Consider the following 13845-nt stretch of genomic DNA (forward strand, 5'->3'; position numbering starts at 1 on the left):
TCTCGCTGGCCGGCCGTGCGTGCGCCGCGTCGGCAGCGCCGCTGGAGCGGCGTGGGCTTCTGGACCCAGCAGCACCGCGGCAGGGCGCGGGCCAGCCGCCGCCGCTCTCCTCCCGCCCTGAGAAAGGCTGAAGGCCGGCGCTTAGGGTACCGAGGTCTGAAGGTGAACACAGATCTTTGTCTTTGTCTGACTCGCATCACTTCTGTTAATAGCCCCGAGTACTTCTTGCGGTAAACACAAACATCTTTATGTGGCAGGCTGTATTTCAAAGTTACGCTAAAATCACAAGCTAAGTAACTGTGTGCGTATAAAGTGGCAGATACTCTCTTCTTTCTGATGTGTAGGGGTACGAGGTGTTTTGGCGGAGGAAGGAAGGAGCAATGTTGTTGGCTTGAAACTGCTGCTGCCGCCGCACGGGTGGTGGGTGGGGTTGTGTTCGTGATGTAACTGCATGGGGCACGTTGGCACACGAAGGGGCCAGGCTGCTTTCGTACCCCGCTGATTTGGTGCTTGCTCCTGGGTCTCTTTGGGACCTTTCCAGCTGTACATGAGATTTTGAGCACATACGTTCATCGGTTCCTTAAAATTGCGGATGGTATCTGTTAGAGAAATGGATGTTTAAATAAGTTCTGCTAATACCCTTCCTCTCGAGAGGCGTTGGTTGATTATTTCCTGTTTTTGTACCAAAGCTAGAATGGAGACGTATCACTTTAAAACACTTCCAAAATGTGCAGAAGTGCAACAATAGCGCTGACCTCAGCGACGAGGTCACACCCAGGCTGCTTCCTGTTTTCTTCTTGGGGAGGCCGGGGGCCCCCGCCACGGGAGAGCTCCCCTTCACGGCTGCCCGGCGCGCGGAAAGCGGCGGCAATTCAGTCCGTCTTAGAAAATGAAAATGTAAAAATCGTAAGGAAAAGATTCAGTTAGGGTTTCCAAGCTTACGTTCCAAATGGTAACCGTTTTTTTAAAAATTAATCGTTATTCTCTTTCTTTACTGAAATGTCTGGGATGTTCTGCAGCTAATCCACCCCTGAAAAGTATGTGTTAAAGACACAGAAGGGAAGGAGAGGCACTGAAGAGTCGGAGAGGAGAGAGAGCAAGAAGGAGCAAGGTACACAACGGCACAGTTACAGCCCTTCTACACTGTTATTTCAACTTACTCCTCCCCCTGCTGAGATTTAAGTATTAGTCAATCAATATAAAAGCTCCTTCCTTTGTTGTCTTTGTTTATTGATGCAGCGCAGCTACAAATGAGAACAAAGGATTCTTGGGAATGGAGTAGCTGGTAAGGTCTCTGACAAACAGAGGAGAGACAACGTAGGGTCAAGATACAGTAAAAAAGAAAGGCATTAAATATTTAATTTTCCTCAGTAGAGAGCTGAGCGTGTGTGTGGTCCTCTGCCATAGTAAACATATTACGTAAAATTCCAGCTGAAACACTTTTCATATATAAAGGTATGTAACTACAGTATAGCATTAATGCATTTATTTTAAGTGGCTGTTGCGCAGGCAGAGATTTCACTTTACGTAAGGCTTTGTCCGCTGCGTCAAAGTTCATAGATTGTGAACTGTTCTTGAATATGTCAAATCCATTCCCTTCAGGCTGTAAGAAATAAAACCTCTGTATGTTTTTCTTCTCTATTCATGGTTTTGGAGAGACATAAATGAGTGGGCAAAGCTGCCAAAGTCTTGATTAGTGTCACTAAATGAGGAAATATTTTATCAAACTCTTCTTTGGCACATTGTGAATATATAAAGCATTGGTCTGTGCGTGCTGCCAGAGCTCAGCTTCAGAGCCAGAACCCCAGTCCACCGCTGCCGAGACAGCAAGGCCTGCGTACGCTGTCAGCAGTTAACAGAAGACAAGCAGGTAACTTTACACAAGTGACTTCAGCATGTGAAGGTTTTGCGGACTGAAGCCTGAATGTGTGTGAGTTACCAATATAGCTCCCTCCAGAGAGAGCTGGAGTATTTCTTGGTGTCTTTTTCCTATAATTAGTAAAGCGCTATAGTTAGCATTCCTTATGTTTAGCCACCTGTGTGATCACTAGTAGGGATGATCACACGAAAGCTATGTGAAGCCTCCTCTCTTACTTTCTGCTGCTATGTGTTGATCCCTTGTGAGATCTTACTGCGTATGAGTTGAAAAACTGAGGTTGATAGATATAGGTAAGCACTTATTTCAATTCTAAAGGACTGATTTTTTGATACAAAATAAAATTCTTGCCTAAATAATTCTTTAGTTGATAGCTCTTAAGAATCCAGTCAGGCAGACTGTTCGTTCTGCAGTCCCTTTAATCTCTATATATTTGGCACAAAAATAGCAGTGCTTTGTTGTGGGGAGGGACGTATTTACGCTTCTCTAGTCTTTTTTTTTTTTTTTCCCCCCCTCCTTTCTCTACGGTGATTTTATATGGGAATAAGCTAAGCTTGCCGAGGCAAGTGAAAATGCCCTTTTTTCTTTTTTTTTCCAGAAACCAAATTACTTAGCAACTTAGTTTGTAAACTGTAATCTTCTCTTGAGACAGAAATAGCGCTACTTTGCAGAACTAAAGGTTCCTATCACTACATGCCTGACTATTCTGCTTCCAGTAATCTGCAAATATCAGCCCGTTTCCTGGCTCTCCCGCTCCCTGCGACAGGTCCGATGAACTGCCTGCATCCCGGCTTGCGTAGGCGCTGTCTCCTGCCCCGCCGCCGGCCGGTGCGTCGCGTCGCACAGCTCCTGGGCTCGGCCGGTCTTCTTACAGTGCGTCCTCAAGTGCGTTTGGAGTGAGTTTTTGCAGAGAAAAGGGTGTTTTTCCAGCCACAACGTTTGAGTCCATGTGTTGCAGAGAAAGTACTTTGGAGACAAGAACCTGTGGTAATTTGTCACTGCCTGCCTGTATAATGAATTAAACTCTCAGCAAATGATGATGCTACTGAATCAGGAATAATGTGAGGGGTAATTTATCTGCGGAGCACTCGAGCCTGCCGGTGGCTTTCTTGACACTAGATATGCTGTGGAATCCGACTTAGTTAATTATTTTGCCTTGGGAGGCGCTTTATTTTGGTATCCGTAAATTCGCTTGTACAAGTCCGCTGAGGAAGAATTGCGCCGCGGTGCAGTTCAGCCTACGAGTGGCATTGCTTTTATGAGGGCGAAGATGCGCCGCCTCGGTTACACAACAGTTACTGCTCGCCACGAGCTCCCCGTGTCGTTGCTTCTGATGGAAGCATCTCGTGTCCTTGACCCCGTTTCCTAATCGCTTGGGTGTCCCGCAGTGGTACACCCCCGGCTGCCAGTGCTATTAAGAAGTTCTTCCCCTTCCTGTTGCTCATCCCCTCAAGGCCTCTCTGCCGTAGCAGATGATGTTATTCATAGTACATCATGCACATCGTGAATTGCATTTGAAGAGAGGCGTCTGGCTGCTTCATCAGGGTTTCTACCTGTGCATGTTGAAAAGCAGATACCTCTAGTATTCTGCACCTAAGGTAACTCGGAATATTTTTTCTCTGACTAAATGTTTATTAAAAATATCAATAAGTCAGAGAGGTAGACATTACATTACCTCCAGTCTCCCGAGACTGCCTCTTTCTTCCCATAGGGGTGCAAGAGCTGACGGCTTCGCTGCCTGCACAGCCGAGTACGGTACAGCTGGGCTCCTGGGGAAGTTCATGTTTGGAATAAAGAATTTTCCAGGCTGTGGAGCAGTGCTCCTGCCTGGCTGTATCAGTCTTCCTGGAGGGGAGAACGGACAGGCATGTGTCCTTCGTAACCTGGTACAGGTTGGAGTTGAATCCGCTGAGGTTTTCAGTAATCTGTTGTGTGAGGAAAAATTTGCAATACAGAGATCGCTTCTGTTCTTTGCAATCCCAGTAAGCCCTGCAAAAGCAGTCCCAGCATTTAATCTGATAAAAACCATTTTTTTTTTTATCTGATAACTGGTAGCGTTGGGAAATAGCACACTTCAAGGCTGCGGTGATGACCTGCTTCGCTGCACTGAGGATGGGTTTGTAGGATGCAGCCTCTGCTTTGCCATTGCTGCCAGCCATCTCAGTTCTGTGTTATTGCTGTGCTTCACTGGTCACCTCGCTGATAAACGGTGTGCGGCAAGTAAATCGAGCCTGGATAATGGTCTATACACATAACTACATCTTGACTATGGCTTCCTCCCTTTTCCTCTCTTTTAACCATATCACTGTAGCATCAGAAGCATTAAAACAGACACAGATGAGTCTGCGTGCGCAAGTTCCAAGCACGCGCTTATCTTCCTGCGCTGCTGTCGTGAGTATGGCATCAGTAAGGTGTTCGCGCAGAAGATGGACAGGAGTTCATGCGTGCTGCTTGCAGAGTTAGCGTGAATCTGGAAGAGCGTCCATGAGAGCTTCCTCTCTACCCACTCAATTTCTGTAATTTCATGTGGGCACCTCAAAATAGTGCTTAAAAAAATTAAAAATCCCAAGTGGAAGCATCTTGCTCACGTTCCTGCTAAACACTTTATGGCGGATGATCACCCGAATACATGAGCAGTGGTAGTGGGAGCTGCAGCCAGCCAGTGCAACAGAGAGCGGTGGATACGCTTCAGTTCAGCGGTTAAACTGTGCACTTAGTTTGTTTACTGTAGTATCCCGGTGTTTATATATAGCTTAAGAATATCTCAGAGTTCGCTTTTCAGTGGCTGCATACTGGAAAGGAACTCTGATACTTAAAGTTAGAATAGTCCAGTTCCAAAATGAATCTAGAAATTTTGTAGAAATGCGTACTGGCTTGGAGGCCCTTATATTCCTTGAGGTATAGCTTGACCTTGAGCCACTGACAGGTTTCTGCTGAGCAGTAATGCTAATGACGTTGCAAATTTAGAACATACTAATGTTGCTAGGACTTTTCAACTAAAAAAAAAGTTATTTCTTTCAAAAAAGGATGAAATATCATTGTCCTTTAATTTGCTTAGGAATTGATTTTTAAGCTAAAGATGGGTGGGTGAGAAGGCTTCTGAAGCTGGATTATGTTCGTGTAGGATCTCGTATAGGTGTAACGATTTAAAGCTGTTAAGTGTAACAGCTCTTTGGCTGCTGGTGCAGCTTGGTGCAGACATGGCAGCAATGATGAGCAGTGCTGATGTGAATGACATTGAAGTCATTAACGCTGACTTTGAGGTTGAAGTGCAGCATGGTCATTGACGGTCTTTGAGTGCCAGTGCGATGCTACAGCTGCTCTTCTAATATGCTCGTAGTTTTACCTATCAATAAAAAAATTGCCCTGACTTTAGCTACTTGTGACCGGCCATGCATGCTTCAGCTGAATAGTAATCTCACTTTCTTTATGATCAATTATTCTCTGTGTTGAAGTTACTGTTTACAGAGCAACGAAGTGTGTGGCACATCACAGGGCAGAAGCCGACTTCCCTTCTCAGAAAATGAGAGGTACATCAACTTCTCTGTTAGGAATCTTTATCATCTGTTAAAAATAGCGTGCAAGACTGCTGAAACGTTGGCAGATACCATGGCTGGCTTGCTTTAGACATTGGAGTCTTGTTGTTTTGCCTGTGTTACCTTTGTGCAGGTTCTGGAACAAAAAAAAGGGAAGACACTTTAAAAAGGATAATTTGACACTGTCGGAACTGAAAGTGGGGCTATATTTCATAGAGGTATAGTATTCCAATCAAATATATTAAAATTGTAGTTAAATTTTGAAGACTGCAAAGGCACGTGATTAGCATGCATGCTAAAGTGATTGCACTTTTTAATGCTCGATTTTTGAAATCGGACATTAGTGTCGATGACTTCTGTTTTACGCCTGCTGTGCATTAAGCAATATTAAGTAGTCTGGGCTTCTGAAATAGGAAGATGATGTTAAATAAAGTAGTCTCTTAGAATATTCACATATGGATTATAATGTCTTTGTGGTTGAACAGAGCGTAGCTTTAAGAGGGAAAGGTGTGAACTTCACAGTTCGCTTACGTATAGCTGAAAACATTAGACCTTCTAAGCTGCCACTGTGCTCTTACCGATTCGGATGTATTTTGATTTGGAGAAGATCTAGTTTGTGCATGTTTGTGGGTTTATTCTGAAATGGACTTTGCAGTGGTATCTGTGGAAAGCGTGGAGGTTCAGATTGAAAGGAGAATAGAGTAGATGGATAGTTAATGAAGATTCACTTTCCTTCTGGAGGAGTGAGAAGTTTCGTAGGTCTCAAACGCTTGTGTGAGCTGTTAGTCCAAGGGGGATTATCTTATTAGTAAGCTACTTGGAACCAAAACCTTTCACTCTTTACATCTATGAAGTGTTGTGTTTTATAGATGGAAAAAAGCATTCCAGAGTCTGTCTGTCAGAGCACATCACTACTGAAGTACAAAGAACCAGTAGCTAGGCCAAGTAAAGGGCTTCCCCTAGAGGTCTACAATTTACCAGCCACACTGGGACCTTTCTTCCCCTGTTTTTTAGCCATTTTTCAGTGGCCTAAATTGGGGGGACACTACTGTATTGCCTCTCGTGCTTCAATAAAAAGCCTAGAATAATGTTTTGAATGGGTTCTTCTCCCCACTTCTTTTCCTTCCTCCCTCAATTCTCATTTTGTGAGGAGTAGTCTGACTTTCATCTTTCTTCTTCTATAGGCTAGAAGTGTTTTGGGCTTTTTAGATAACGTAGTGGGACCGCCGCCACCTTTCTGGTGTGCTTTTTCTATCATGAAAAAAATACAAACAAGTGCCTGGCTTGTTTGTGAGTGAGCTACGAGCTTGCTTTACTTTCACCGCAAGGATATTGGAGTCTACACGAATGTGAATAGACTGAAGAGGTCTCCGTAGAGGTGTTTGGCTGCACTGCTGTACTGGGGATAAAGAGGAAAATTGATCTGAGGAAACTGTTCAACACACTGAAAAAAAAAAAAAACCTGATAGAAAATAATTACTAACCTGCAAGTGTGCTTGCACGTGGTCTTACTGCTTATTGATCTCTTTATTACGGTTGCTTTGAGTCCTTGTTCAGATGGGAACTGCTGTAGGCTGTACCAGCATGAGGATGCTTTTAGGGACGGTTCGATCTTTACTGTCCCTTCTCACTGTGTGGGTGCTTTTGAAATGAAAACCTCGTCGTGCCTTGCCCAGGGAAAATGTGGAAAAAAATTATAGAAAACCTGCTATTTCAGCTGTAGCCTAGGATTCAAAAGCTTCATCTTTAATTAAAACAAAACCCGCCTTGGATGTGATGTGCGAAGGTGCTTGTTCGCAGCACTGTGGAGCTCAGAGGTGGATGTTCAGGGCGACCACTGCGGTCTTTGTGCTCTGTTGCCATCTTGGGGCGAAGAGGGACAGAGGTTTCTGGGCGGGTGGGAAGAGGGGTGCTCCAGATGCATTCAGTAACAGGTTTTTAAAGTGCAGTGGGGGGTTCTGTTGACAGCTGCTTCTGTATTCAAAATATACTTCACTTAATTCTGCTTTTCATGATAATTCAGGAATGGAAATAACTTTGGTCTTGCCAAATTTATTAGACAATGTACTAAAGGGAATATCTATTTGGAAGCCTTTCTAAAGGCAGAATAAATGTATTAGGATTGTGGGATTTTTTTGTTCTTTAAAAAGGAGAAAGTGATACTGAAACTTATTTTTCTTCCCTCTTATTGGCAGGTTTTCTTCACCAGTGGAGCGTGAGAAATAGAGACTGAAGAAGATGAGTGAGCTGGAACAGTTACGGCAGGAGGCAGAGCAGCTGCGAAATCAAATCAGAGTGAGCATTGCTGATTGCTTATTTTCCATGATAAAGTTCCTCCTTTAAAGGAATAAAGTGTAAAGATCGCATCTATTACTTGCTCCTGTTTAAGTTGTACAGAGCTTACAATATATTCAGCATATTTGTTTAAAAATCAGAGAAGTAAGCCATTGGTATAATGAAATGCATTCATAATATTTCTTGAACAAAATGATTTATTTCCTATTGAAGTTTGCTGTGTTTTTTTACTAGGGGTGTATGTGTCTCTGCAAATTTTTTATTTTGGATTTTAAGGAGAGAAAAAAAAAAAAAGGGAGCAGCAAACTTCTAGAACCTAGGTGCGACAAGTTGGGGTTAAGGGTATTAGAAAAGCTTGTTTCTGGGCTAAAAGTGACCCCTGTGCTGCCACTCTTGATAAGTATGCAGGTGAAAGCACGGAGTGTGACAGACAGCCTTGCAGGGGTGGATGTCATTTCTACAAGCCCTATTTCTCTGCTTCCTGCTGAATTTATTTTCTTGAAAATGCGGATCCCCCCATATGTGCTAATTTTTTGTTGAAATTACTCACTGAAGGTAAACCAAGTATGAGCTGTCATGCCCGAAGTCAGTTTGCCAGGAATCTGTTGCGACATGCCTGTATATTTCAGTGATGCAGCTTTCAGTAAAGTACAAAGTGTAATAAGGATCTTCAAAGTCTGTTTATCAAAATTTCTTTTTCCTAAACATGAAGCATTCATAAATCTGATTTATGTGGGAATGCCTTATTTGCAAACATTCTTGTCGGTTGAGACTACAGGTTTCTTAGAATACGTTGCATGCACGCTGACTTTTTTAGCATGGCATCTGCTAGCAGCAGTTGTTTTGTGGTGGTCTGCTGCTTGGTGCAGGAGACATTAGGCTGCTTATTAGCATCAGCCATGCAGTAACCACACTTCAGGTGTTAGTAGTTGTGCTGCGGGCAAACGTTGCTTTGGTGGCTGCCTGTTCGGTATAACCCAAGGAGAGCTGGGTGTCCTGTCGTTTTCCCTTAATACACTAATGAAACACAAGGCGGGGATCAGTCAGTGTTGTGGCACTGGGTACCCCTCCTAGCAGCTCTGTGGAGGAATGCAACTAAGTTTTAGTTTAAAATACTTTTTCTTAAAGTTAAGCTGCATTACAGCATCGCACAAATAAAAGGTGCACATAATTTTTCAGTTCTTCCTCTGCCTGATGTGTAAAGACTTTCTCATTACATCATGTTGGGGTGAGCCAGTTAGTCTTAATTCAGTCTCAGTAATCAATCAGTCTGGTTTTATGCAAAACTGTGTTGCGTGAAGGAGGAGATAGCAGGCGAGTAAGAGAGCTAGGCTGTGTTGCAGGAATGTTGGCTTTTTTAATTTTGGAGCATAAAAATCTGATTGGCGCTTTGTATGAGGACTCCATTTTGTGGCTTTAGGTCGATTTAACGTTTCCCTTGTAACTCTCATCACCCAAACTGGTGACTGGATCTATACGGATGCAGCTGAGTAACCACAGCTATTGCCACTGGGGCCTTTTGGCTCAGCGTTGGCAATTAGTGTTTTCCTCGTTGGATCCGAGTGCAGGGTTGGATACCTTACGCTTAAATTTAACTTCATATTAATATGCAATTAAAAATGCTCCTGATGACTTAATATTCAAGAGACTTTCTGACCAAATAATTCAGTTTCATATCTGTATAGGTGACTTTATCTTATTAAATCATTGCACAGTTTTCTGTCTAAATAGGTGTTTTGTTTGGGATGGGTAAGAGGATAGCTATAGGATCTAAAAAAAAACCAAGGATTTTTTTAAGTGTCTGGAATGTCTGGTGGGCTGGTAATTGTCAGGAATTTTTTGATGCACTCCTAAAAAGAGGTGAGGTCACCAATAGCATCTGATGTTTCCTGTATAGCTAGCAGTTTGCTGTCTCAGTTGTTTACGCCTCTTGGGTTTTGCCTGATATTTTCTCTAACAATATAATCACGAAAAATCAGCTTTGTGCTTGTGAGCGAGTCCCAGATACGATTGTACGTAGCACCTGAAGTAGAATAAATTGTGATGCATAGCTGTCAGTTTCCCAATAGACTTCTCGTAGTCTGCAACGTTTCAGAAATGTTTAAGGGTTGGTTTTTTAACAGTCTCGAGGTGATGGGAGTACCTGTGCCTCCCCGTGCAGTTCCTATAGCTGTAGCTCTGTTCTGTACACAGGTGGACTGTGCTGGAGGGATAAAATGAGACTGCATGAATTTTTAGTGCAGGAAACATCAGTGAACAACGAAGACAGCAGGATGGCTTTATGGTTAAAGTTGATTCCTCATTCTGTCTGTAATAAGGTTCCCGTGCGATGCGTGTCCTCGCTTTGAGAATTGAAATTCAGGATACGATTTTTTGGAAGCGTTACATACTTGGCACAGTGTCATTTGAAATTGAATGACATTTTGAACAAATAAGACGTTATATTTTCAAAAATAACATATAGTTTGGGAAAAAAAGAAGAAATCTTAAGTGTGCGTGCTAGGAAATTGTGGGGGTTACACATTGATGGAGCGGATAGATTTTTCTCAGAAATTCTGCATTGTCTACTGCAGGAACTGAGAAAAATTTACAATTATATAGAGGAGCTTTTTTATGTTATGGCACTAATGATTCCGTTAAGATGGTGCATATGTAGAAATGACGGTTACAACATGAGAATTAAAATAGCCTGTTGAAACTTTGCTTTTCCTGCAACTTTGCCAAGCGTATGGCAAGTGTTAGCCTCGAGTATAGGTGTTGCTAATAGCTCTTTCTTTAAGAAAAATTGCTTTGTTTCGTTCAGACTGCATTCAGAATTCACTTTATGTTGAACATCTTCGAGTATTTCAGCTAAACTAAACATTAAAGTTGTTTAAAATCCCGTGTGTTTCTTCCTGTGGATGAAATAAGTCCTGAGTGCTGGGGGATTTGTTGCTCTGGTATTTTAAACCCCTCCTGATTCCAGACGTCAACATTTTATAAATATTTCTACAGTTCAGACATTTTAAAAATAAGTTGAGATGACTTAATCCACTCTCAGGCTTGCTTTCTGGGAGGAAAGCTATAAAGGGTGGTCAAAATAAACATGCGCTAAAAAAAAAAATGTTAAAAGTTGCAACGTCGAGTAACTCTCAAGCAAGAGCCTGAAAAATTGTAAGATCCTGGTCTGAACGTGTTGATGCAGTTCCAAAATGCGTGAGTAAATGTTTCCGCTCGCTCTCGCGAAGAGGACATTGCAGTTAGTGTACAGATTGAATGCTTTCTTGGGGCGGGGGGACGCACAAATGAGGGGCGAAGGGGGCCATCCGCCGTTTGTGGGACGCCTGCTTCGTTGGTTGCAGAAGTTGGAAGGTATTTGGAGAAACTGCAGGGAGTTCGAGAGGGTCTTGTGGCTGGTCTTTCAATGCTGCTGTTGATGGTTTTATCTGTGACTTGTGCTATATAGAGTTCCTGTCAAATTTTAAGCCGATTATTTTAAACCATGCTTCTCAGGAGTGGTTGCTGACTGCATGCCTGTTTCTGTCTTTCGAAGACGGGAGGCTGAGCTGCAGGGGCGCAGCGCAGTCCCAGTGGTAACTGAAACCAGGTTTTGCAGAACTGGAGTGTTGCAAAGGAGGCTCGGTGGCGCTCACCTGTGTCCAGTCTGTTACTCTGATTATACAAACCAAAGTCAAGTCTGTTGTCTAGGTTTGAATAACATGCAGACAGTAAGTCGTATGCCCATAGGGTCTGAAATAATGAAAAAAAAAAAAAAAGGCAGAGTATCTGTACGGAGACCTGAGCACCGTCCATTCGATGAAATGAATGAAGGTGTTCGTTGACTATTTTTTTTCCTTTATTTTCTGTGAAGGGCATCAGCAGCTTAAGCTTCGGTAGGCCTGCTGTCTGTCCTCTCCAGAACCTAATTAATTAATTTTTATCCAGCCTCTTACAACTAGCATCGCCACACCTGCGATGGCAAGGGGGCTAACGCAGGAGCCTCGAGCAGCACGAAGCTTGCTGATCACCTATAGCGCGTGGTGGCTTTCTCGGGTGGGCCAGTTCTTCCCTGGGTGCTCGGCACGCCCCGAGCGAGCACATCCACGGCGCTGGGGCGTCAGGGTGCCTCCAGGCGCCTTTGAGTCGCGTATTGTGTGGAAGGGGAGGCTCCGAGGTCGCTGGGGCCTGGCCCTTCTGAAGCCCTCTCCCTCCACCGCCCCGCAGCCTGTGGGCCAGTGCTTCGGCTTCCTTGCGCCATGAAACACGGTAGGGTGGCAGAAGGCACATTGGCGTTACCTTGTTGGCTTGTGGCTTCTTGAGCGTGGTGAAGTCTGGCTTAAGAGTTATTTTTCCTTTTAGACGCTTGCTCTGGGGTGGTGCTCAGTGTTGCCTTTTTAGACTGAAATTGTTCCATTCTTTTGTTTCAGGATGCAAGGAAAGCATGTAGTGACACAACCCTTGCTCAGGTATGTTCTTGATTCTGCGTATAGGCTGTTACTTGATATATAAAAAAATAAAAATCCCTACAATTTATGACTGTAACCTGTTCCTGTTTAGTAACTGAAAGGATAAATTGAAAGAAGCCTTTGGAAATGTACTGTGTGTTTATACAGTTACTTAAAACAAAACCACCCCACCAAAAAAACCCAAACAAATAAGCAACAGCAGAAGAACCCAGCCATCTTAATGGGTCCTGTGTCCGGTTTACCTCTTAAATAGACTGTGTTTATTGTGTTTAGTATATTTAGAAAGATGTAAATAAATGTCTTTTAGCTGCATTTTGGAAACAAAAGTATTTTGCATTTAAAGTTCTGCCATGCTTTAAAAAGTAACAGTGCAGTAAATACTGGAGGATTTTCTTCCATTGGTTTTAACTGAAAACTTTTCAGATTTGATAATCTGAAATAGCCTCAGTATTGCATAGTAGTATTTTAAAAAAACTTCCTGAAGTTTCAGGTATAGCCGCTGTGAAGTGTGTTAGTGTATATCTTCTGTACAATCTGTTTTCTCAGCGTTGCACGGACCTAATCCTGGTTGTACAGTAGTATCCTTTTTTTTTTAATGCTGCATGCCAGGATAGATTATTTTCTATCAAAGTTCAAATGTTTTTAGTTATCTTGTATATTAAAAATAGTTCTTCGTGTCTCAGGCGTTTGTTTTATGTATTTTTAGATCACAACAAGCCTGGACTCAGTGGGTCGAATTCAAATGCGAACAAGGCGTACGCTTAGAGGTCACTTAGCCAAAATCTATGCTATGCACTGGGGATCTGACTCAAGGTTTGTACAAGTGATCCTGAAACCTGCAGGTTGAGGGTTAGAAATCAGATTGTCGACTTCAGAATCAGCGTCGGGTTTTGGGAGCCGTATGGTCTGGTGTTGGTGCCCTTGCAGGGGGATCGCAGACCGTGGCTGGGGTGGGTTTCTTGTCTTTAGTTACAGCTTGCCTTCTTAAAACCAGCGAGGATTGCGTCGTGGTAGTAGAGGAGCCTCGATGGAAAGGAGAGGTCCTTCGCTTGTTCTTACCACAGACATTTTGCCTTGCCTTCTTTTAGTTTTAACTAAGTTCTTTGAGTTTATTTAAGCAGAGGAGGGTATGTGGTAAGCCATGTTTTGGGAATGATGGATATTGTATTTTCCAAGATGTTGAGTAATTACGTAACTTCTGTGATAACAGAGATTTAAAAAACTTTACAAACAAATTTTATTTCACTGAAAAAAAGATCCTTTTGTACATAGCAGGGAAAGTTGCTTTGCTTCTCGGAAGCAGTTTTGGTATGCTGCCTTTAGAGCAACTGGTGGTCAGATGTGAACAGTGCCTCATGGCCCACTCTGTCATGTAGTCCAGAAAGAAATACATCTAGAATCTGCTCTCAAAATAATACTTATTTTCCCCTAAATTTCTTGTTTATTTTTGTGTAGCTGTGTAGTTAAAATATTAGAATATGAAAAATAAAAGCAGCTGTGGAGAGAGTTCATAAAATGTGTTTTCAGTAAGTCGTTTGGTTTTGTCCGTTGTTAATCGCGAGGTCCTGCGGGCACGTGGTTCTTCGCTCAGGTAACACATAGAGCTTTGCAGATTTTTTCCCAACAAATGCACCCCTCCCACCCCCCTCTCCACCCCCCCAAAAAAAAAAAAAAAAGCAGAGGGTAATAAATG

The 13845-nt window shown here is 43.0% G+C and overlaps 1 protein-coding gene across 2 annotated transcripts in view; it reads left to right on the forward strand.

The window, feature by feature from the left end:
* Positions 1–13845, forward strand: part of GNB4 (G protein subunit beta 4) — a 28736-nt gene that overhangs the window by 9918 nt on the left and 4973 nt on the right. The window contains exons 2-4 of one of the 2 annotated variants that reach the window (XM_082320337.1): positions 7608–7707; positions 12114–12152; positions 12859–12965. In XM_082320337.1, coding sequence (XP_082176463.1) covers positions 7651–7707; positions 12114–12152; positions 12859–12965 — 203 coding nt within the window. In that variant the 5' untranslated portion in view covers positions 7608–7650. Of the gene's footprint in view, positions 1–7607; positions 7708–11411; positions 11953–12113; positions 12153–12858; positions 12966–13845 lie in introns of those variants that run through there. The other variant, XM_082320338.1, reaches the window with a different exon arrangement.

The sequence above is a fragment of the Platalea leucorodia genome, assembly GCF_965183815.1.
Source record: "Platalea leucorodia genome assembly, chromosome: 8".
NCBI classification, from domain to species: domain Eukaryota; kingdom Metazoa; phylum Chordata; class Aves; order Pelecaniformes; family Threskiornithidae; genus Platalea; species Platalea leucorodia.